Raw genomic sequence first — 23,533 nt, 5'->3', positions numbered from 1 at the left:
GAAGACCAGCAGTCTCCTCTCCCACCCCCTCCTCCCAGAGGCCGGGCCTACAGCAGGAAGGGGTGGTACCCGGCTAGTTTGAATTTCATCTCTTTCTGGCTCCCTGGTACCCCTTCCAGGTGAGGTCCCAGCGTGCTCCTCCCGTGCGGCACAGCAGGCGGCTTCCGTTGCCAAAACTAAATAATTAAGCGGAGTCCCCAGCATGGCTTCTCCAGCTGCAGGTTGCTCTGGAATTCCTTTCCTTGGTGGGTTCTAAGGAATCTGAAGGAGATGAGGCAAGGATGGAACCAGGGAGAAACAGGCATGCACAGCTACTCAGAAAAGGCCAAGTTTATTCCAGTGTCACTGGGGAGAGGAGGGCTCTACACAGCAATGCTAAAAACTTGTCGATTTCCTTTGCCGATGAGGCGCGGTCCCAGCTGCAGGCCAGGCCGGGATCACTACATGGGCAAGAGTTGTGGGCGAGCGGAGGAGAGGCCCACCGCTCAGGCCTTCCCTCCCTTCCCCTGGGACACACGGGTCTCCGGGGGGGCCCGGTGGAACCACTCAAACCAGGAGCCGTCGTAGACAGCCACGTCGGGCTTGCCACAGAGGTAGGCGGCCAGGGCGATGTGGCAGGCGGTGACACCCTTCCGGCATGTGGCGATGAGGGGCTGTGCAAGGTCCACCTTCTTGGCCTGGAACATGGCGCAGAGCTCCTCTGGGCTCTTCTCGAAGCCATCCTCCGTCAGGAAGTTGATGAATGGCATGTTAATCGAGCCTCGGATGTGGCCCGAGTCCAGTCCTGGGCAGGGGCAGAGGACACGGGGAAGGACAGGGTTAGGAGCGGCATAGGGGGTGGGGGGCGAACGGGGTCTGGAGGCTGCAATCAACCGTGGCTATAAAAATAGGGAACTTTGCAAAATAACGTCTTTGCCTTTGGAGCTCAATTTATTCCATCCCTACCTACCTCCGATGCTCATGACTCCTCCCCTCCTCCTAATCTGCCTTGAAATAGGACTGTCGGAACTCCTACCTGCTTGAGAGGACAGGGAGGAGTTTCGGCTCTACCATATACTAACCTTTACCTTGGGCAAATTGCTTCACTTCTCTGAACCTCAGTTTTCTCATCTGTAAAATGGACTCAGTGGTACATACCTATCTTGTAGATTGTAGAGAAGAGCAAATGGGACAATGAATGCAAATGCCATGTGTTGTGCCGATTGCTGAGAACACAGCGGTAAAGGGGAGAGACCGAGCCCAGGCACACAGCGTGGAAAGAGCCTGTGACCAGCTATTAGATATAAGTACAAATCCCAGCTCTGCCACTTCCTGGCCGGGTGACCTTAAGCAAGTCATGTCACCTCTCTGAGCCTCTGTCCCCATGGGTAAAATGGGAATGAATGCTCACGTGTGCAAAGGCTGCTGTCAGGAGTAAAGCACCTACGACTGAGGCTGCCCACCACCCTCGGTACTGGTGTTTCTCCACCACTTCTCCACTTAACCCTTGGGGGCTGGTGAGAAGGGGCACAGTGTGGTCCTGCCAGGCCCTTCCTCGCCGCCGTGAGAGGCTTGGATGGAAGCAGAATGGGGGTCTAGGCTAGCTCCAGGATCCATTCCAGAAACTTCTATGCACGCAGTAAGGTCCCTCTGCCAAATGTGACTTCAGAATAGCCAGCATGTGGGGCAAACGAGACTGGGCCCTGCTGCCACCCCCAGGGCCAAGGTCTTGGTCCAGCCCCCAGCATGCCCCAGGTCACTCCTCTTCCTGAAGCACCCCACACCCTGGCAGACTGGGCACTGGGACTGGGGCCCAGAGGAATGTTGGAGTGTCTCTCTGGGCCCCCCTTCCTCCAAAATTCCCCGTCACTCCATTCAACCCAGACTGTGGGGCAGGGCAGGACCAGGGTGTGCAGCAGTGGGAGGGGGAGGACCTGACTGGAGTGATCAGGGCACATACTGGGGCAGCGTTCAGCCAGGCAGGCCCTGTAACTTTGAGCCTCAGTACCTGGCCTGTGAAATGGGGAGATAGCCCCACCAACACACAGGCTTGTGGGGAAGTCATCTACCGCAGATAAAAGCCCCTAATGACCCTGGGCACACAGTAGGTGCGCAATCAGGCCAGTGATGTCCCATTCCCCTCACCCCGAGATCAAAGACGATTCGAAACTCGCTGGCATCATTTAAGAGTTCCTGTGATTGAATAGCTGTCCCGACTTATAAAATTATAGTGATTTCTGCCTGCTGTGATTACATCTTTTTGTCTGGAAACTTTAATCTGAGATCAGATGTGTGCTGACCCTACCAGTGAAGAACAATTGATCAGTTGGCTTCAAGGGTGTTCTTTTTCAAGAAATCCAACTTTAAAATGTTTCAGCATCCAGGCAGTGGGCTGGATTTAAGTGCGTTTAAAAGCACAAGCGTTTGTTGAGTCCTGAAAGCTGTTTTGTTTCTTTCCTCCCCCAATCCCTGATGAAACAGCCTCATTGTTTTCTTTCCTAATTACATAAAAGGCACCTCTTCTTCGTAAAGAAATCGAGGGACAGGAGAGGGGTTGTTCCGTGAATCCTGCCCCCAACACTGGGCCAGCCTGGGAGCTGGGGGCCCTCCCTTTCATCAGCCAGCGAGAGCTCAGGGCTTGTCTAAGGAATTTAAATAAGAGGAACCGCCTGCGTGGGGGGAGGGCCGGGATAAACTTGGCCAGAGAAACTTGGGGAACAGCCAACTGAGGGAAAAGGCATTCCTGCTGCTCCTCCAAGTCCAGCCTCAGCTGCGGGCTCCTGGCTTCCCCTGCCTTGGGCAGACAAGCTACCACGCTCAGAACCTCTGGCACAAGACAATGGGGTATCTCAAGCACTTCATCTTCTGCAGTCCTCACAAAGCATAGATTAGCCTCCTGGCACTAATGGGGGGGGGGGGTACAGGCTCAGAGAGGTGTGGTCACTTGCCCCATGACACACAGCACAGATGTGACATGGAAGTCAGGTGTGTCTGTCCCCAAAGCTTGTGTTCTCTGAGTACCCTGGGTCTCCCTGGAAAGAGCAGCCGAGGCAGGGGAATGGTTGGGATGACCTCTCATGTTCCTCAGCTGCTCAGAGGTCTGGGACTTTGTGTTCCAGCTTTGGCCAAAAAGATGCTAGTCCATTTGGTGAGTTAACATCCCTCAGGTCACTGATAGGTGTGGGTTTTCAAGGCCAGGAAAACCTGTTTGGCTCTTTTTTGCTTTCATCAAAAAGACACTAAGACACCCAGTGTAGGCAGTCCCAGAGGCTGGGAGGCAGCTCAGCTCTCCTCCGCCCGCTCCAACCCCAGCACCCAGCACCCAGCGCTGGGAGGAGATGCAGGTGGAGGGGCCAGGCCATCCCATGTAGCAATATGAAGCAACACCTCAGAGCTGCGACCTTTCCCCCGTCCCTGTGTTTGCTGACACAGCGGTGGCCTTGGGAAACAACCCCAGTTTATTACCTGCCGACTGGGGCCAAGCGTTTGCCACTGTCTCTGGCTAGAGAAATCTGTCCCCTTCCCCATCTGCAGAGTGGGAGCACTTCGCACCCCGCACCTGCCTCCCCTGCAGGGCTGCTGCAGGGGTTGAGGAGAGAATGTGTGTAAAAGGTCCTGTGAATAAAATGTGTTAGGGAGTCCGTTCCACCCTCTCCACCCTCACTGGACCCGGGGGAGAATAAGGTTTATAAAGACTCTGAGCTGTATCAACTCTCAGCTCTGCTCTCTCCCCTCCCCCAAGGCTCCTGCAAGGTAAGAGGTGCTCCTTTCACTAGGAGGGTTCAGAGGTGAAGGGACCTGCCCGAGGCCACACATAAGTGCATGGTGTAAACTCAGGTCTGTCTGACTCTCATCTTGCGCCCCTTACAAATGGGACTGAAGGCACTGGATACACAAAACTGAGGCAGAGGGGAAGTTGCTTGCCTGAAGTGGGCAGGAAGTGACCGGCAGGTTTCTAAGTTCCTGCCTCCAGCTCCTCCTGGGGTTTCTCCTTTCAGGGACACCCAGGGCCTGCTGTCCACCTTCCCTTGGGTGTTACAGCTGAGCCCCTAGTGTTCCTCCCTGATCCCACCACAAACCGGGGACCGTGAGCTCAGGAGAGCCTCATGTGCCCTAACGTCCCCAAAATGTCTTGCATGAGAAGCCAGCGAAGCCTCTTAGAGAACGATGGAGGGAAATGCCGGATCCCCCATCAGGGGAGGACCCTTCTCAAAATACCTTTGTGACCACTGCTGCATTTAATAAATCCACAGCCAGGTGGGTAAGGCTGGCGTTACTCTTTTCTTGTCATAATCAGGGAGCCCAGAGGGGCCGAGCAATTACCTTATTGAAGTCCCAGCACAAAGAAGGAGCTGGGCTCAAATTGGGATCCATGCTCCCAGGTCTCCAGGAGGGAACTGTTGGAGGGGGGTGCCAGCCACGGAGACGGGGAGGGGCTTTAGAATTTGGGGCTTCCAGGAGGCTTACCTACAGCAGCAGGCTTTTTCCTTCTCTGTGCCTCAGTTTCCCTGTCTCTAAAATGGATCTGGCATCTGTAAACCCTCCCTTCACTTATTCTGTTTGCTTCAGGCCAAGCTGGGAAGCAGCCAGAGAAGTAACTCCACCTCTCCTCCCTGCCGGTGGCAGCTTAAGACCCAAGGAGAGAAGGCGCCTAGAGCCAAGGCCAGGAGGGGGCTGCAGGAGTTCCGTGCCAGGCGTCTCTGGAAGGTGCCAGAGAAACTTGAATCTTCAACTCCAGACCTTCGGAGAGAAAGCCAGGCAGGAAAAACAGGGGCCCAGAGAAAGCCATGATGGGGAGGGCAGAGCCCTGCGCTTTCCTGATTCTGCCACTAACTGGCCAAGTGGACTTAAGCGACCCATCCCTTCCTCTGTGCCCGAGTCTCCCCTGTGTATGATGAGATGACCTTTCAGGCCCTCCAGCTCTTAGAGTGTTGGAAACAGCTTTCACAGAGTTCTCCTCTCAGAGGCCCAGAAAGGAAGAGTGTTTTCAACAAGTTAGTCAAAATGTTGTACAGGAGTTGGATTCCACAGGGGCACCTGACTGAGGACGGTGCTGCAGTCCCCTCCCGCCATCCTGAGGGCTCTGCCAGCCTGAGCCACGAGAGTCCATGAGAGCAGGGAGGTCCCAGCCACCTGAGGTGTCCAGGCAGGGGCTGGAGGGCACCCAGAAGAAGTGATGGCAAGACCTCTGCAGTCCTCTGTTAGTAGGTTCTAGAACTCAGCATTTCTTCTCCTGAAGACTCCCTCCACCTCCAGCAGTGTAGAACCCTCCTACCCACAGCCCCTTTGTCTCGGGGGACTCATGAGCCATCTCCCCGCAGCTGCCTAGCGGAGGGGGCCCCTTGCTGGCCCGAGGAGGTGGGGGTGGGGCAGAATGGTGGCGCATCCTGGTTTCGAGCACTGGTTTCAAACTAGGCAGCATTGGGTTCAAATCCCAACTCTGTCACTTAACTGAGCGAGAAACTTAAGGAAGGTCAGGGGTGCGGGAGAGCTGGAGGGAGGGAAAGTGTGCTGGGGACAAGCATCCATCGTTTACACCTGTAAGAAGAACTAGAAGGGTCCTGGGAAGCTCGGTGTCCGTGGGAAGTTTCTGTACAGCGATGCATGTGTGGCTCACGGACACAGTTTTGGGCACATGGGGGAGCTGGTGCCAGGGCATGAATGTGGGTGGATCTGTCAAAAGTCACCTGTGTTGATGCCACTCCATACCTTTGCTAGGTCACTCCTTAGCATGTGGCTATGGGAACACATGTGTATGTCTTCATGCATCAGAGCTGGAAAAGCCTTTAGGTTTGGCTCTACCCTTTCATTTTACAGATGGAAAGGCTGAGTCTCATGGGGGTGGGGGTACTGAGGGCAAAACCTGGAGAGGGTCCCAGGCATCCTTCTCCCCATCCCTTCATTAGGCATTGCTCCCCAGGGACCATCCACCCACCGGGACACCTACCTACTGCATCTGGCTCCGGCTCCGTGCCCAGGTACCGCCCTTGGGCCCGTGAATCCACCAGCTGGAACCTCTTTGATTCGAGGTTCTCCAGCACCTGCTCGTAGGTCTTGAACAGGGAACGGTCCAGTGTGGCTTTGAAGATGGCTGGCTCTGGGCATGAGGGCTCAGATGTCACCGGGTGGCCCTCCTTCAGCCAGTTCCGGAAGCCACCATTGAGCACTGACACGGTGCGGTGGCCAAACACACGGAACATCCACCAGACCCGCGGCGCATAGAAGCTGCCCAGGTGGTCACCATCATACACCACCACATGCGTGTCGTTGCTGATGCCCAGGCGGCCCACGTAGTCAGCGAAGCCCGCCTCGCTGGGCAACATCATCTCATAGGGCGAGGCAGTATCCCGGCACTCCTCTATGTCAAAGAAGGAGGCGCCGGGGACATGGCGCTCTAGGTATTCCTTGCGGGCCTGGCGGGTGCCCGGCGAGTACCAGGACGCGTCCAGCACTCGAAGGCCAGGGCCCAGCTTGCCAGACCGGACGGACTCCGCCAGCCACTTGGTGGAGACCAGCGCCCGGTAGAGCATCTGCTGAACCATGGTTTCAGCTCTGCGTGTTACCTGGCGCGGTGGGAACCAGGAAAAAGACCAGCATGAGGACTGTGGATGCGGGGGCGGGGCCTGGGAGGAGGAGTTTTTTTCCCCACTCCACTCCCCTAGGGATGTTGTGTTTACAGCAACTTGGCAGGATTGGGGGTTCAGCGGGGTTAGGATCTTTCCTAAGGAAAGCCTGCCTCCGCCTCTCCCTGCGCCCCCCGCCCGCACAGAAGGGGGTGGGGCAAGAGCTTCTGGGCTCCAGCTGGGGTAGCTGGCAGGAAAGGTGTCTGGCCCTGTAAGCTACCATACTCGCCCTCACGATCCTGCCAGAAAGAGCAGCGAAGGGATGTCCCGGATGAGGGTAGGAGGCATCTTGGGCTTAGAGTCCCCCTTCCTGGGAGGGCAGGGGAGTGAGCGCATGGGGAAAGGTTTGCTGGAGCCCCGCACACACCCTCGCCGGAGCCTCTGGTCTCGCAAACCTTCCTTGCCCTCAGCAACCTGGGCTCTCCCGCCACCTGATTGCCCAAGTCCAGCCCTGCCCGGCGCCCTCTGCCCCAGTTGGGTCCAGGGTTCCCGGGGCACCCCGCCCCGCTCTCGCCACCGGAACCCTCCCTGGGTCTCAGGTGGTCCGGCCGGCGGCCCAGTCCCGAACGGCCCGAGCGCCTGCCAACGCCCCACCACGCGCACTCACTCGCCCTCGCCGCCGCCCTGGCGCTCGCCCCTGCCCGCTGGAGAAGTTGGCAGGTTCAAACCCAGAGCCCGCAACTCCCCTGCCGGCCCACACCATCGGGCCTCCGCCCGGGGGGGTGGATCCCGCGCCGCCCGTCCCAACCCGCGTCCCCGCTGCCGCGCCGCGCCCGCCCCTGGCCGCCCGCCGAGCTTGCAGCGCCTCTCAGACCCCCGGGGGCCCGCCCGGGGCGCCGGGAGATGCGGGCGCGGCGCGGGGCAGGGCTCGGCGGAGCGGGCGTCTCCCCCCAGGCTCGGCCAGTGGAAGACGCCGGCAGCCGCGGCTCGGAGTGGTCGGGGCCGTGGGCTGTGCCGGAGTCTCCTCCCTTTGGCCGGCCGCAGGTTGGTGGCGGGAGGAGGGGACAGCTGCGGGCGAGGGGAGGGGGCGCGCTGCGCCGGGGCCTTGGCTGAACCCGAGGCTGGGTTACTGCTGCGTCGGAGTGGCTCTCGCCTTTCTTTAGGGGGAGGCGATCATCGGGGTGCGCTGCGCTGGGCTCCCGCGGCGGGGGCCTGAGCCGAGGAGGGGAGGAGGGGGCTGCAGTCTAGGAGGGAAGGTGCGCCCCAGGCTTCGCCCTAAGGATGGCGGTCCGCAGCAGCTGGGGGCGGCCCGCAGGGTGGAGTCGGAGCGAGTGGCAGCGGGGAGGAGGCGCGGCGGAGTGAGGAGGGGGTCTGTCAGCTGGTGCCACCAGCGGGGGTAGGAGGGAGGGAGGAGGACTAATAAAGCCTGTCGGAGAGGCCAGGGAGAGGAGGCCAACTGACCTAGAGGCTCTGGGAGGACAAACTGGCAAAGCACCTGCTGGAGTGAAACGAAACTAGCATTTGTCAAGGCCTGCTTGGTGAGGCACTTGACTGGGTACTCCTACAGTGTCACTTACTTCCCACAACAACCCCGCGGAGTAGGCCAGAAACTTTAATTTAAAGACCAAAGAGAGAGGCCCAGCGAGTTGCCCAGGCCCAGCAAGTTGCCCAGGCCCAGCGAGTTGCCCAGGGGCGCGGTGGCGTTGAGGCCACAGACTCTTGTTAATCTCTGATCTGAAGCCCACATGGCAGGAGCTGCTTTTGTTTCACTTGTTCATCCTTGAAGCCTCATACTTTAAAAAAAAACAAAAAACAAAACCCGCCTTTGTTCATAACTTACTCTAAGTTTATATAATTTAATTTTTAACAATGGCTGTGTTTGACAACCCATTGGCCTAAGTCCTGAAAATCTAACAACTGGTTCTTGCAAGCCGATGGGACCCCACTGCCCCTACTCAGCTTTTGCATAAGCTGTTACATATACCTGGAAGGCTCTTGTCTTTTTAAAAATTTTTTATTCTTATATTCTTATATTAAGAATTACATTTTATTATAATATAATATAACTCTTATATTCTTACCGAAAGATGCAAAAATTCGTACTTTGATCAGCGTTTACCCAGCGAATCCTCTGAACGTTACGCTTTGCAGTCAGGAGAGAGAGAGAGAGCCAAGAAGGACGAGGCTGGGGCAGGCCCTTGCAGAATGCCCAGTCTATCTGGAGCCCTGCTATTCCAGGGCCCACCCCAGATGGTGTTCCAGGGCTCACACTTCCCCTAGTGGAGTTGTATACGCTACGGAGATGGCCCTGGGGCTGTCCTATCTGTCTTGGAACCCTTGACTCGCAGAGCAGCCCCACCTTCAGCCATCCAGGCCTGCCGAGTGCCCAGGGACCTGGTCCCTGCCCTTCAGTGACACACACAGCCTGCTCTACCAGACCCTCCTTTACCTCCCACAGTCCTTTGTGAGAGAACTGCCAGCTCAACAGGTAAGGCAGGATGACCTCAGACCTCCGAAGTCCCACTTAGCCCTGAAATTCTAAGATTCAAGACTTGCCGTTGATGGTTCAAAGGCCTCCTATGAGAGTAACTCTGAAGAAATAATGAAATTTTTGTGAAGCCATTTTTTTGGTTTTTGTTTTCGTTTCTATTAAAGTGTAGTTGATTTACAAGGTTGTGTTAGGAGGAAAAAAAACAAGGTTGTGTTAGTTTCTGGAGTACAGCATAGTGACTCAGTTGTACACATAATGTATTCTTTTTCATATTTTTTCACTATAGGTTATTACAAGATATTGAATAGAGTTCCCTGTGCTGTACAGTAGGACCTTGTTGTTTATCTATTTTATATATAGTAGTTTGTATCTGCTGATTCCAAATTCCTAATTTATCCGTCCCCCTCCCTTTCCCCTTCGGTAACCATAAGTTTGTTTTCTATGTTTGTGAGTGTTTCTGTTTTACAAATAAGTTCATTTGTATTATTTTTTTAAGATTCCACATATAAGTGATATCATATTGTCTTTCTCTGTCTGACTTACTTTACTTAGTACCTCTAACCCCATCCATGTTGCTACAAATTGCATTATTCCATTTTTTATGGCTGAGTAGTATTCCATTGTGTATAAATATCACGTCTTTTTTATCCAGTCATTTCTCAGTGGACATTTAGGTTGCTTCCATGTCTTGGCTATTGTAAATAGTGATGCTGTGAACACTGGGGTGCATGTGTCTTTTCGAATTAGAGTTCTCTCTGGATATATGCCCAAGAGTGGGATTGCTGGATCATATGGTAACTCTAATTTTAGTTGTTTAAGGAATCATCCTTAAAATGTTTTCCATAGTGGCTGCACCAAATTACATTCCCACCAGCAGTGTAGGAGGGTTCCTTTTTCTCCACATCTTCTCCAGCATTTATTGTTTGGGGGCTTTTCAATGATGGCCATTCTGACTGGTGCAAGGTGATATCTCATTGTAGTTTTGACTTGCATTTCTCTGATAATTTGTGATTCTGAGCCGATTTCATGTGCCTATTGGCCAGCTGTATGTCCTCTTTGGAGAAATGTCTATTTAGGTCTTCTGCCCATTTTTGGATTGGGTTGTTTGTTCTTTCGTTATTGAGTTGTATGAACTGTTGTATATTCGGGGAATTAAGCCTTGGTCAGTTGCATCGTCATTGCAAATATTTTCTCCCAGTCCATAGGTTGTCTTTTCATTTTGTTGATGGTTTCCTTTGCTGTGCAAAAGCTCATAAGTTTGATTATGTCCCGTTTAATTTTTGCTTTTATTTCTATTGCTTTGGGAGACTGACCTAGAAAAACATTGCTGTGATTTATGTCGGAGAATGTTTTGCCTATGTTCTCTTCTAGGAGATTTATGGTGTCCTGTGTTATGTTTAAATCTTTAAGCCACTTTGAGTTTATTTTTGTAGGTGGTGTGGGGAGTGTTCTAACTTATGAAGCCGTTTTTAATGATTATTAAAGCCAGCCACAGGCAGGGCATTATGGTGGTGCCTCGGCATTCATTATTTAATCTTCACCCTAAGAGGTGAGGGTTGGAAGCTCTACTCTAAGAAATGGAAACAGCACGGGGACCCTGACATGCCTGCCCTCATGTAACTCATTCAGCAAGGGAGTGGGATTTGCACTGACTTTGGAGGGGCTCTTACTCCCAAATCAGGGTTCAAAATGGACCCTTGGGATAAAAAAACCAAGAAGCCCCCAGAATGGGGGGCGGGCAGGGACTGCTGTGGTTCACAATGGGTTCTTCAAGAAGGGAACCACAGTGTCCTCCAACATTGTCTAGCTCTGGCATAACCCACAGACACTGGGGTTGCCCCTTAGCCAAGGCCTCTTTGGCAGTCTCACCCCGAAGGTCAGACTGGGGTTTCCTGAGCCTCTGATCGGTTTGGACTTCCTCCTCCTCCAGGAAGCCTTCCCACCCCAGACTGAGCTAGTGGCCCCTTTGTACTCCCACTGAACTCCAGACTTTCTGCGATTCCATTGTCTCTTGAGCAGGCCTGTGGCCTGCCTTAACTCCCAGAGCCTTGCAGAGTCAAGAATTTCTCAGTGTCCAGCATAAGGCCAAGCAGGGTGGGCAACATGGTTCGAAAAGCCAGCCTGCAATGAGACCGTGGGAGGGGGCTGTCACACTACTGAGTCATTAGGCCTTGGTCATCCTTGACCTGGGGCTGGGGCAGAAGTCCAGCCTCAGAAGTTGCAACCTGGCTTCAAATCCTGAGGCTGGCCCTAACCAGCTTGGTGACTGAGGGCAAGGCACTTACATCTCTAAGGCCGGTTGCCTCATTCAGAAAACAGGCATGTGTGGGGAGGGTATAGCCCAGTGGTAGAGTGCAGTGTTTAGCGTGCCCGAGGTCCCCCAGGCACCTCCATTATAAACAATAATAAATAAATAAACCTAATTACAACCCCCCTCCCCAAAAAAGAAAAGAAACAGGCATCCCCACATACTCACTACTGAAGGCTGTGTTGCTTTGCACCCCACTCACCCAGCCAGGTGCCCTGGGAGGGGCTCTGCCTCTGCCTGGCGGAAGGGGTGCCTTCCTCTAACCTGCGCCAATGGACAGGGTGGGGGTGGGGTGGGGGGCTGCTTGCCCAGGGGCTCTGTGAGTTTGGAGCATCTTGGTCCTGGAAGGCTGTGGGCTGACTTATCAGGATGGGCTGGTGAACCCTCTGAGCTGAGGCTACCCATTTAGCAAATAAGTGTGTCCTGTGTCCTGCAATGTCCTAAAGTATTGTGAGGAGTAAACAGCACAGGGAGGACTCAGTAAATTTCAGCAACTATTCCTCTGAGGCTGCTTATATAAATATTTGGTGAATGAATGAATGAATTCCACCAGGGGCCTTGGCTGATTGCAAGCGAAGCTGAGCTGCACCTTAGGGAGGGTCTGAGGCTTTGCCCCTAATTACCTTGAAGTGCCAGCGGGCCTTCCTCTGCTGGGGCCCTCTCCCTTTCTGCTCCACAGCGAGCACCGGTGAGGGTCCCCACCTGGTCCTCTCCAAGGTCATGGTCATTTGGTCACTCTGTTCTGTGTATATACCCAAGGCCTGGCAGGGGAGGAGAGAGGAGGTCCGGGTGACCGAAGTCTGCATCTGGGTTCACCACCGCTGGTTTTCCGCGTTCCATGAACTCTGCTCTCCCTGGGCTCCACCGCCCCCTCCGGCCCGGGCCCAGCCCCAGCCCTTAGCGGCACGGAAGTTTCCCGCCCCGTGCCTGCCTCTTCCTCGATTCCCTCCTGACATCCTTCCTTGTCGCCCAGGCTTGCAGCCCCAGTGTCACCGCCGTCGCCATGGCCTCGCAGCAGCTCTTCCGTGCGCTCGTGTCGGCGCAGTGGGTGGCCGAGGCCCTGCGCGCCCCGCGCGCCGGGGCGCCCCTGCAGCTGCTGGATGCGTCCTGGTACCTGCCCAAGCTGGGCCGCGATGCGCGCCGCGAGTTCGAGGAGCGCCACATCCCGGGCGCCGCCTTCTTTGACATCGACCAGTGCAGTGACCCCACGTCGCCCTACGACCACATGCTGCCCAGCGCGGAGCACTTCGCCGAGTACGCGGGCCGCCTGGGCGTGGGCGCCGCCACCCACGTCGTGATCTACGACGGCAGCGACCAGGGCCTGTACGCGGCACCGCGCGTCTGGTGGATGTTTCGCGCCTTTGGCCACCGCACCGTGTCGCTGCTCGACGGCGGCCTCCGCAACTGGCTGCGCCAGGGCCTCCCGCTGAGCTCGGGCAAGAGCCGCCCGACGCCCGCGGAGTTCAGTGCCACGCTGGACCCTGCGTATGTCAAGACGTACGAGGACATCAAGGAGAACCTCGAATCCAGGCGCTTCCAGGTGGTGGACGCCCGCGCCGCCGGCCGCTTCCGGGGCACAGAGCCCGAGCCCCGAGATGGTAACAGTGATGCCCGGAGGGCCGGGGAGGGCCCTGGGGGCGCGGGATCAGGCCCTTGCCTCACCCTTGCCTTTAAAGGACACCGGGTGGAGTGGGCGCCCCGATTTGGTTTCTACTCGCCTCACTAAGTTTTGCTGGCTTTATTCTAAAGTGGGGGCAATAATACTTGCCCTACCTCCACTGCGCTTGGGGCAGTGACCGCCCCAAACTCTTTGGGAATCCAGGGTGTCCAGTATAAGTGCCCATCCAAAGGGATGGGGCCTGATCGGGTCTGTTACAGTCTCTGAGGATGATGGAGCCGAGGAGGAGGAGGAGTCTGAGGTGGAGAGTGAGAGGAAAGTCACTTAGAGGGGCCAAGGATTGCAGAAGGCATAATTGAGTCTAAGAAGAGAGAGAGAGGTTGCTGCCCTGGGTTGGAGCAGAAACTGAACAAGAGGGTGGTTGCTGGCTTGGGCTGAGGCAGGGCCTTCCGCCTGGGGGCTGGATTTCTCAGGCAAGGAACCTGTGGGAAGGCCCAGTATGAGGTTAGCGAGGAGTCCCCACAAAGCAGGCGGGTCAGGAGCCACTTTGGTGTGTAGGCTTTTTAATGATCCCTCCAGCTGGGTGCTGTCATTGGACAGAGGAGGAAATGGAGCCTTAGAGTGGCTGTTTTGCCCCAGGTCTCAGTAAGCAGCCCAGGCAGGCATTAAACTCGTCCCTTGAACTACAGTGAACAGCCAGTAACCCTCCAGCCATTTCTCTCGTGCTTGCTTCCAGGAGGGTGCAAGGAACTTGCCACTTCCTCTGAGAAGCACTCCCTGAATCGCATCCCCTATGCCCCCGACTTGGGGTTGGAGCTTCTGTTCTGTGTTTCTAGAGCAGCTTGGATTCACCCTGTCCTCTCACTGTTTGGGGTGACCCATGCTCCCAGTGCATCCTGTAGACTAACCCAGTAGCTGGATGGAGCCGATGCCCCAGAGAGGTTTGGTGAGTTCAGAAGGTCCCTACCACATGGAAGGAACCATGAGAAATGTTGGCATTGGGTCACACTGCAGGAAATTGCTGCTATCCAACCATTTTTGCACCTACATTTGTGGCAGCTTAATATGGTTCAGCCCAATGGGGATGCCACCTTGAGCCTGTGGGATCCTTCAGCTCAGCAGCCCCGGGTAAGGGTAGGGGTGGGGAGTGGTAGAGCAACATAGAGTGGCGAGCCAGAGCCAGACCTAGGTTCAGAGCGCTGCCCTAGGTTGTGCTGGCTGTGTGACACCTGGTAGGTCACCTAATCTCCGAACCACAGCTTCTGCACTTGTAAAGTCAGGGCAGGATACAGAGCTTAAAGGATGTAGTGAGGGTCAAATGAGAGCAAGTATGTCAACCACTCAGCCCTGTGTTTGCCCATACAGGATGCACTCAAGAAATGGGAAATGATACAGTTAACATGTGCTTCCCTGGCTATGGCTCTTTACAAATGTGCTTAATGCTTCCCTCCATCAGGCTTGCTCATCTGTAAAATGGGAGAGAGCGATAAACACCTAACAGGCCTGTTGTCGAGGTGAACAAGCAGATATGTGTAAAGGCTCCATCTAAAGTGATGGAGAATATCACTGTCCCCTTCAGTCCCGTCCATAGCCTGAAATCTGGCCAATGGCACCTCTCATTTGCCATGTCGTTCCGGCCGGGAGGGGAAGCATGCTTTGCTCGGTGAGGTTCAAGGTGTGGGGACAGCCCTGCTCTGACAGTGGCCAGCGTGGGCTGAGAGCTTGCCCATCTTCCTTGCTCTGGCCGGTCTCTATGTAGTATCTCTGGCTGAGCCCAGTTTCTGCATCTGTTAAGTTGGGATGCAGGACGCATTCCAACCTCACCGTGGACCCGGAGGAGTGCTGTCTATACACAAAGTCCTGAGAGTAGATACCGACATGGGTCAGCAGCTCCCCGAGAGTGCGAAGCTGCGAGTGGGGGATGATCCTCTCTTAATGAAGGACCCTCTGGCCTTGTCCACATCCTCTTCTTCAAGCTACAGTCAAAACAATCTTTTGAAAATGAAAGTCTGATTTCCCCTAGGGTTATGTCAAAGCCCTAAGTCTTAATCCAGGCTCACTAAGGTGTCCCCACCCACTTTGGTGTCCCCTTGATCCTCAGCCTTCTCACTGTCTGGGCTTTTTGCCACAATGACTGTTAACCCCTCTAAGCTCCAAGCGACTCCCTGCCACCCTGATGCCCTCTGCCTGGGGTGCTCTCAGCCCCCACCCCCCAGAACCCTCAACCTGGTGGAATCTTCAGAGCTACTCCCAGAAGCTTCCCTGACCCTCCCCCTCCCAGGCAGTGTGTCCTGCAGGCCCCTCTGCCCCTACTATCTTGGGTAAGTTAGTCTCTGTGCCTCAGTCTCCTCATCTGTACAAAAGGGAGAATATTAATTTCTTTTGTTTTTTTAATTGAAGTACAGTCAGCTACAATGTGTCAATTTCTGGTGTATAGCGCAATGTCTCGGTCACGCATATACATACACACAGAGAATAGTAATTTCTTTCCCATAGAGTTTTAGGGAGGCTTAAAGGGGAAAATACAGCTGAGGGGCTCAGAACAGTGCCCAGCACAGATTAACGCCTCAATAATGTCAGCCGTGATTACTCCTATTACTGTGTATTGCTGTTATGTATGCTATGCCCCGCTACCACCTAGGACGGCCTTTTAGTAACAGCCATCACGCTTGTAATTATTCAGTTATTGCCTGTCTGCCCTGCCAGATCAAACACTGTTGACAGCAGATGCTCCAAGTCCTAGCCAGGCAGAGGTCTTGTTTATCTTTGTTGCCCCGGGGCTTATAGTCATCAGGAAACCTGGGGCAGAGGGTGTCTCTGGTGGGGTCTGAGCCCTGGGTTCACATTCCAGGCAGCAGTTTGCTAGGTGCGTGGCGTTGGGCAATAGTGACCCTCAGCATCTCTACCTGTAAAATGAGATTCTTGTAAATAGTGCCTGGGCTTCCTGGTTGTGAGGACTGCTACACGCATGAGAGGTGATGCTCTTAGAAGGTTACCCTGTGGCTGCATCTCATTCATTCCAACCTTGTATTCGTTCCCCTCTTCCTGCTCTCCTGCTGCAGGCATTGAGCCCGGCCACATCCCTGGCACAATCAACATCCCCTTCACGGACTTCCTGACTGAGGAGGGCCTGGAGAAGAGCCCCGAGGAGATCCGCCACCTGTTCCAGGACAAGAAGGTGGACCTGTCCCAGCCCCTGGTGGCCACGTGTGGCTCTGGCGTCACAGCCTGCCACGTGGCACTGGGGGCCTACCTCTGCGGCAAGCCTGATGTACCCATCTACGACGGCTCCTGGGTGGAGTGGTACATGCGTGCCCAGCCGGAGGACATCATCTCCGAGGGCCGGGGGAAGACCCACTGAGGCTTGGCCAGACGCAGGAAGCTTGGGTGACACGCAGCCTCTAGCTGTGCCCAGCCTGGTGGTTCTGACTCTGCTTCGACCAGGATAGTGTTTCTTCCTCCAACTTAGGTGGTGTGTGGGGTGACATCCCAGAGGCCAGGATTCCGTGACACAGGCTCCCAGCAGAGGCAGGAGAGAAGGTGGTGATGGGCACAGGGGGAGGGGAGCTGCCCACATGGTGCCGTGCTGGAGCCCCACCTCCCTTTCGTTTTACCACTGGGGAAATAAAACAGCCACGTGCTCAATTCTGCCAACTGTGGGGCTGCCTCGGCTTTCCTTGGCCCTTTGGCCTGTGGTTCCAAGATGCCCAGCTACGCTCCATGGAGCCAGAGGGTCTTGAGGAGCCTGTCCCTGCCCTCTGAGCAGTGCTGGAGGCCAAGAGCCCTTCCATTCCTGTGGCCAGAATGTCTCCCAGCAAACCATCTTCTGCTCCATAATTCTGGAGTCTCCCTTCTGGCTTCTGGGCTCTTGAGGGTGAATCTTTGCTGTGCTCTGCCTGGAGTCTCCCCCAAAGCCCCCCCCCGACAGGTAAGCAGTACATCTCATTTCAAGACAGAGGGGTCTAGAACTTAATAGGAGGCTGTCCCACCCCAGCTGGGACCTCCTGGAGGAGAGCAGGGTTTAGCCTAATTGGAGAAGAATCTAGCTCTAGACCCTGAGAGCCACACTTGCAGGCTAGCCTCTGGCGCTACCAGGGGGTGGGCGATCCAGGGGCTTTGATCCTTTCTGCTCAAGGAGAGCCTCTCTCCCTGGCTTTGCAACACTTAAGGACTCTTTTCTCTTCCCTCTGTATTTGTCGTTTGTGCAGAGGTGGACATGGGGGTCTGAGAAGGCCCCAGATGCCCCCTGTCAGAACTGGGGCCATCCCTCCCCATCTTCAAGCCCCCGAGGTACCTCTTGGTAGTGAAGGGCCAGGGTCAGCCAGCACTGGGAGGAACCCTAGAAGGAAAAAACCAGAGTGGGCAGTGACTTACCTGAGACCTCATGATGGGTTCACGACAGAGCTGGAACCAGACCCAGATCTCCAGGCTCTGAATTTACTCTTTTTCTCGCCTACAGTCCCCACCCCGCTTCCTGTGATGCTGTGTCTCTCCCAAGTCCACAGGGATGGCAGGGGACTAGTGGCAGAATCCTGGTTTTCTGAATAAGAGATGTAAAAATCCCACCTCTCCGAACCTCAGCTTCCTCATTTATAAAATGGGAATAATACAAACTTCAGACGAAAGGATTTCAGACGAGGATCTGGCCAAGAACCCAATGCGGAGTCCCATCTTTCTAGCTCAACCTCAGCATAACTGACGTTTGGGCTGGATGATTCTTTGTTGTAGGGGCCGTCCTGGGCACCAGAGGAAGTTTAGCAACATTTCTGGCCTCCATCCGGAAGCCAGCAACACTAACCAGTTTTGAGAACCAAAAGTGTCTCCAGACATGACCAAATATCTCCTGAGAGGCAAAAGTCACCCCCAGTTGAGCACCGCTGCTGTAGGAGCGGTGGCCACAGTTGACCACAGCAGTCAGGACCAGTGTAGACAGGGATCCCCTCCATGTGGGGATCCCTGTCACCCCACCATAAGCCCCTTCCCCTGGGGGCTGAATACAGCAGTTTAGAAACCTTCCTTTTGTGCTGGTTTCAGACAAACCACGTTTTCTCTCCCAGAAGCACCCCTGCCTCTTCAAGGAGCCAGCTTTGTTTGCAAACACGAGAGGTTCTGATCAGCTGCCCCTTGCAAGGCTGCCTGACCTTGGATGCACTGCTGAGCCTCTTTGAGTCTCATTTTTTCATTTTTAAGATGAGAGTAATTGTACCTTCTTTGAACAATAGGGGGACTGAATAAGTGAATCCATAGAAACTGTTGACTGCACAGAATCAACATCTAGTGTTACAGTTATTTTTTAAAGTATATTTATTCAGCATGTTGAGTGCCCTCTGTACTTCCTGCACTGGGAGAGAGGGAACATGCATTTGAGAATTGTGTTCCTGCCCTGAGAAAGCCTCCCAGCCAGGAAGGAGAAACAGGCCCATAGTATATCTTTTAGAAAGAAATGGTGAAATGATCTATTTTACAACAGACTCATGTTACAAGTGAGAAAACAAGTTCAGAGAGGTTGAGTAATTTACCTAAGGACGCACAGCTATTTTGGGAGAGGAGCCAAATTGGAGTTAGAATTCTCAAGGTTGGAGCCTCTCCAATGGGTCAGGGAAATCTGGGCTGTTTTTCCCAAATTCAGGATCCAAGAGAGAAGGGAGTGTAATTCAGGGTTTGGAAACACACGTGACAAGCTCATGGGAGATGGCCAAGTGTCTCTCCAGCTCCACAAGAAGACACCTTGAGCTGAGCCGTGGAATTTAAGCAGGGGGGTGGGGGGGGAGTTTAGGCTCCTTTCCCCCACCCCAGATGCACCATCCTTACCTATCCAGTAAGGAACCCTGGCTGATCTGAGCTGGGGCTTTTTCCTCCAGGGAAGGTTCTCGATGTGTCTGGGCAGGTTCAGAGAGGACTTGCCCAGAGGCGGGAGAAGGGAGATGGAGACATGCCTTTCTTTGATCCTCAGAGCTGTGGTTGGTTTAACTTTGCAGGAGCTGGTTAGGAAAGACACAGGGTCACTCTGAGCCCTGCCCTGTCTCCTGCAAGTCTGAACTCCCAGAGTAATCAACCGCTCACTGCAGGGTCCCATCCTATCCCACCCTGTGTGTTCCAAGCTGGAACTTTGAACACAGAACAATGAGGATGATGAAATTTTTGTCTATTTGGCAAATATTTGCTGAGCACACTCTCTGTGTCAGGGAGAGCTGAAAGTTTGCCAGGCTTGCCTAACCAGCTGCACTGGGTTGAGTTCACTCCCTGGCCCAGTGCCTCAAGGGGCCTTGAGGGGTCATGGCCCAAAGAAGCCCCGACCCCACACAGTGGGCTGAATAATGAATTGACGTACTGATTTGGTCCTGGCGCCACATGAGACCCAGAAGGTCTGCTTTCCAGACCCTTCCAGTTTGGGTTTCAGTCATCTCATCTGAAAAATGGGAGCAAACTGCCCTGCCACACACAGGGTGGGTGTGATGTCAGGTAAGATAAAGTGCAAAGCAATATAAGGTGTTTCATATTGTAGGTCATTCCTACCGGAAATCACACCCCAGGTGTATAAGCAGAATGGAGTGCTGTTATTCTTAATGTATGGAGAATGAGTCATTGGGGAGGAGATGAAATTTGCAGGTGAACTGAAGCTTTATAATTTTAAGCACCCAAAATGTTAACACATTAACCTGTTAGGGGGTGGGACACCGTGTACTTGGGGGTACCTGAACTCTGTGGCTTTATCACTTTATTGCCGGGGCTGTTTGCCCCTTTACTAGATGGCCACCATTGCTGTGACTTTCCAGTCCTCAAGTCCCTGCAATGCCAGATCCTCCTCACCAGCTGTCCTTCCTGGCAACTCTCTGTGTTCTTCAGAGTCTCCCCCTGCTTCTTGGGGGAGCCTACTCCCTCTGGACGATGCCACCAATTCCAGGGCTTAAAGCACTATGTTGAGCTGGGGACAAGGAACACCGACAGAGGAACAGGGTGAGGGGCAGTGGACACTGGGATCTGAGTCCATCAGTCAGATACCTCTCTTGAGGTCCCAGGAAAGGTAAGGCTGGGACTGGAATCCTGGATGGAATGACTCCTTGGCATTCATCATTGTGAGAGAATTGGGGAGGGGTCAGAGAAGAGGGAGTGGGGCATTTTTCTGGGTGGGGGTGTTTCATAAACCCCCTACAAATGGACTCACACGTGCACACATGATTACACCTTTGTTCACAGGTGAGGAATAAGGGAACCAGAAGCTCGGTGGCTTGTGGGGCTAGGTGTGCACTCTGATCTATTTCTCCAGGACTCTGCTGTAAAAGACGTACTCCCTCTCCTTAAAGAACATAGTAGCAATCAGCAGGGGAAAACCCATGAAGGAGGCAATCACTGGGTGCTGAAAACCAGGCACAATCCTTAGGTGGAAGCAAGTGATAACCTGCAGAACCGTGTGGCCCAGAATGAGATGGGAGGGGCCTCCAGAAGGTCCCAAGTGAGCTGGGGCCCCGGAAGGCTTCTGGGAGCCGGTGCAGTGGGGAGGGTTATTCCCCAGTGGAGGCTGGTTTGCGTCCACTCTTCTCATCTTCTTCCCCTGCCAGCCTCCGCTCCCTCTCGCTCCTGCTTCTTGCAGCCTTTCCCCATCTCTGAACCGTGAAAGTCTTGACAAATCACACAGACATTGAATGAAGATGATATGCGCTTACCCTGTGACTCAGCAAATCCCACTTCTAGGACTTTTCCCTGAAGACACACCTCCAACAGCATGAAAACCTTTATGCGTGATTGGGTTACTTATTTGTAACGTTACTTACTACTTATTTGTAGCATTATTTGTAATCATAAAGTATTGGAAACAACCTAAATGTACATAAGGAGGACGGCTGAATAAACTCCGGTCCATTCACACCATGGAGAGCTGTGCAGATGTGAGAAAAATGAGGAAGATCTCTGCAAAATGATGTGGCCTGATTTCTAGGCTATATTGTTAAGTCCAAAAGCAAAGTGGAAAAGAGTCTCTATAGTAGGCTGCCTTTTGTGTAAGAAAGAAGGGGAAATAAGAAAATACACATGTATCTGTTAATTCCTGCTTAAAAAACAAAAAAACCCACAGGAAGAACAAACCAGAAACTTTATTTAATGAGACTGGCTACCTCTGGGAATGGGTGGCAATAGGGTGAACAGATGAGGGTGAGACTTCTCTACTTTTCTGTGTATGACTTCTTGCGTTGTTTTGACTTTTAGAACTGTGTTATGTTTTGCACACTCAAAAATCAATGAACAAGAATGAGGGGAAACACAAGAATGTAGTCAGTAATGATACTGATTAATTCAAAGGGCTAAAGAGTAACTGTGCAGATCAGCAAGCTGGCTGACACCATCATAACAAAAGGATCAGCGTTAACCTTCAGTGATGGGATAAAGTGACATGTGTACCTCCTGGGATGATGCACTGAGAACACGGAAAACACAGCATCACTTCTGGGTTCCTGCCAAGGATGCATACAATGAATCTAATCATAAGGACACATCAGACAAACTCAAACTGAGGGCCATTCTACAAATTAAGCAGCCTGTACTCTTCAAAAAAGGGAGACAAAGACAGACTGGGGCGGGGGGGGGCTGTTTCCTATCAGAGGAGACTAAAGAGACATAACAACTAAATGCAGTGCATCCTGGATTGAATCCTAAACTCCTTTTTTTTTCTTCTGCTATAAAGGATAGTAGTGGGACAAATGGAAATCTGAAGAAATCTGTAAATAAGTTAATGGTATTGTATCAAAATTAATTTCCTGACTTTGAAAATTGTACTGTGGTTGTGTAAAAGAATGTCCTTATTTTTAGATTCCACTGAAGAGTCTGAGTGAAAGGCCATGAACTCTGATTACTCAAGGTCTCAAAGGTCATGACTCAAACGGTTCAGAAAAACAAGAAGGACGGGAGAGAGAATGAAAATGCAAATATGGTAAAATGTTAACATTTGGCTCTACCAGAATTCTTTGTATTATTCTTGCAACTTTTCTCTGAAATTACTTCGAAATAAATGTTATTTCTTTTTGTAAAACTTTAATTTGTATACAAATTTTAAAGGTTACTTTCCATTTACAGTTATTACAAAATATTGGCTCTGTTCCCTGTGTTGTATGTGACATCCCTGAGCCAATCTTACACCCAGTAGTTTGTACCTCCCACTCCCCCCGAACCCTATATGCACCCCTCACCGGGTAACAAGTTTGTTCCCTGTGTGTTCTGTTTTTCAGCACGTGTCTCCTGATCAGTTTCACAGAGCTGCTAACTGCACCCACATTCTAAACAAAGAACTAGACCATCTAAAGCAGTTCTTTCAACCAAGGTGGTTAAGAACTAGTTTTAGAAACCTTAGGAGTCCCCACCTCCTGCTACAGCAAAGAGAGATGCCAGCAAGAGGCAGAGGGAGGCTTTCTCTAGAGGCAGTTGTTGGGATCCGTGACCCTCCTCATGGGTAGAGGTGCGTGGGGCGCCCCACTTTCCGCCGACTGAGTCGGGGTCGGGGAGCTTCACGGAGGCCATTTGCAGAACTTGAGCTGTGAGTCCTGGATTCTGGGGGCGCAGAGGCTGGGCGGGACCCATGCCTGGCAAACCCTCAGGCGAGATGCTGGCCTGGCTGGCTGCTGGGTGGTCGTATCAGGAGATGCAGCTGTGCAGGGTGAACCTTGTCAGCACTGAGCAAGCCACAGATTCCCGGGGACCCGCTGAGGACCTGGATGAAGAAGATAGCTAGGAGCTGTCCAGAAGGGACTTTATGCGTGAGGGCTGTGGGGTGGGGCGGGGCGGGAGGGAGTGGGACCCAATGACGTGGTCCTCAGGTGGGGTGTCCCAGGCAGACAACTGGAGAAAGCCCTGCCTGGGTAGGAAACCGCAGCGTGAGCCACTCCTAGCAATGAGGGCTCCAAAGAACCCTCAAAACAATCCTCCACAGGAGCCAGAGGGACGTTTGCAGGGAAGAGTGGGGTCACTGGGGGGAGGCTGGTAAGTTAGCCGACTGTCATGACCTCAGTCCTCCGGAGCTGATCTTCTGAAAATAGGAACCAACAGGAGCGGATGGACCGCGTGGACCGGGTGGGCCTGGCCAGGCTGGTGCGCCCCCTGCTGGTGAAGCCAAACCGCCGGCCACACTCCCGCCAAGGCAGGACCGGCTGGGATTCCGCTGAGCACCGGCCCACTGGTTGAAGTGAGCAGCGCCCGTGCTGAGGGCATCCTGCTGGGACCCGGGATGGGAAAGCGTCACGGTCAACCCCAACTGCAATTTCGTGCAAATTAGAGAAGGCATTCCTTCCTCCAGACCCTCGCGATGCGAATGGCGCCCCCTGGAGTCTGCAGACATTACGGGGCCCTCTCGGTGACCTCTTTAAGGGAGTAGGGTCCGAGTCTCCTTCATTTCTGCAACTCTAAAATCCAGTACTTGGGTCAGGCTTGATGAATGTTGACAGTTAGAGGAAGTTCGAGGTAAATGAGTTGTGGCATACTGTTATCTTATAGATAATCAAGTGTGTAAGGACTCGGAGCCCCATCTGTAAAATGGGTATAATACCTACATGGGCTAGAAAATGTGTGGCACATAACAGTCATAATAGCTA

General features: G+C 53.5%; 2 protein-coding genes across 3 annotated transcripts; one reads left to right on the top strand and one right to left on the bottom strand.

The window, feature by feature from the left end:
- Positions 1-312: 312 nt before the first annotated feature.
- Positions 313-7,385, bottom strand: TST (thiosulfate sulfurtransferase). Its single transcript, XM_031463204.2, has 3 exons — positions 7,210-7,385; positions 5,927-6,542; positions 313-784 (listed from the first exon to the last, which is right to left on the bottom strand). The coding sequence occupies exons 1-3, from the start codon at positions 7,303-7,305 to the stop codon at positions 486-488; spliced, it is 1,011 nt and encodes a 336-aa protein (XP_031319064.1). The 5' UTR covers positions 7,306-7,385; the 3' UTR covers positions 313-485.
- On the top strand, positions 6,777-16,613 carry MPST (mercaptopyruvate sulfurtransferase). 2 transcript variants are annotated; one of them, XM_031463205.2, is made up of 3 exons: positions 6,777-6,879; positions 12,315-12,939; positions 16,022-16,613. In XM_031463205.2, the coding sequence occupies exons 1-3, from the start codon at positions 6,865-6,867 to the stop codon at positions 16,318-16,320; spliced, it is 939 nt and encodes a 312-aa protein (XP_031319065.1). In that variant the 5' UTR covers positions 6,777-6,864; the 3' UTR covers positions 16,321-16,613. The 2 variants fall into 2 exon arrangements, with proteins under 2 accessions (XP_031319065.1, XP_031319066.2); XM_031463206.2 differs by lacking the exon at positions 6,777-6,879 and adding an exon at positions 7,445-7,586.
- Positions 16,614-23,533: the final 6,920 nt, after the last annotated feature.

This window comes from Camelus dromedarius, chromosome 11 (assembly GCF_036321535.1).
Source record: "Camelus dromedarius isolate mCamDro1 chromosome 11, mCamDro1.pat, whole genome shotgun sequence".
Taxonomy (NCBI): domain Eukaryota; kingdom Metazoa; phylum Chordata; class Mammalia; order Artiodactyla; family Camelidae; genus Camelus; species Camelus dromedarius.
Note: the sequence above shows the minus strand (reverse complement) of the source record. Positions and strands in the feature narration are given on the sequence as shown.

Bases quoted from the DNA above. Each gene is read 5' to 3' on its own strand.
- TST (XM_031463204.2), bottom strand. From the start codon at position 7,305: ATGGTGTGGGCCGGCAGGGGAGTTGCGGGCTCTGGGTTTGAACCTGCC. The intron at 6,543-7,209 runs GTGAGTGCGCGT...CCACCGCGCCAG, and splicing joins CAGGGCGGCGGCGAGGGCGA to GTAACACGCAGAGCTGAAAC. The intron at 785-5,926 runs GTAGGTGTCCCG...GCCCCTGCCCAG, and splicing joins GCCGGAGCCAGATGCAGTAG to GACTGGACTCGGGCCACATC.
- MPST (XM_031463206.2), top strand. From the start codon at position 7,446: ATGCGGGCGCGGCGCGGGGCAGGGCTCGGCGGAGCGGGCGTCTCCCCC. The intron at 7,587-12,314 runs GTTGGTGGCGGG...CTTGTCGCCCAG, and splicing joins CTCCCTTTGGCCGGCCGCAG to GCTTGCAGCCCCAGTGTCAC. The intron at 12,940-16,021 runs GTAACAGTGATG...CTCCTGCTGCAG, and splicing joins AGAGCCCGAGCCCCGAGATG to GCATTGAGCCCGGCCACATC.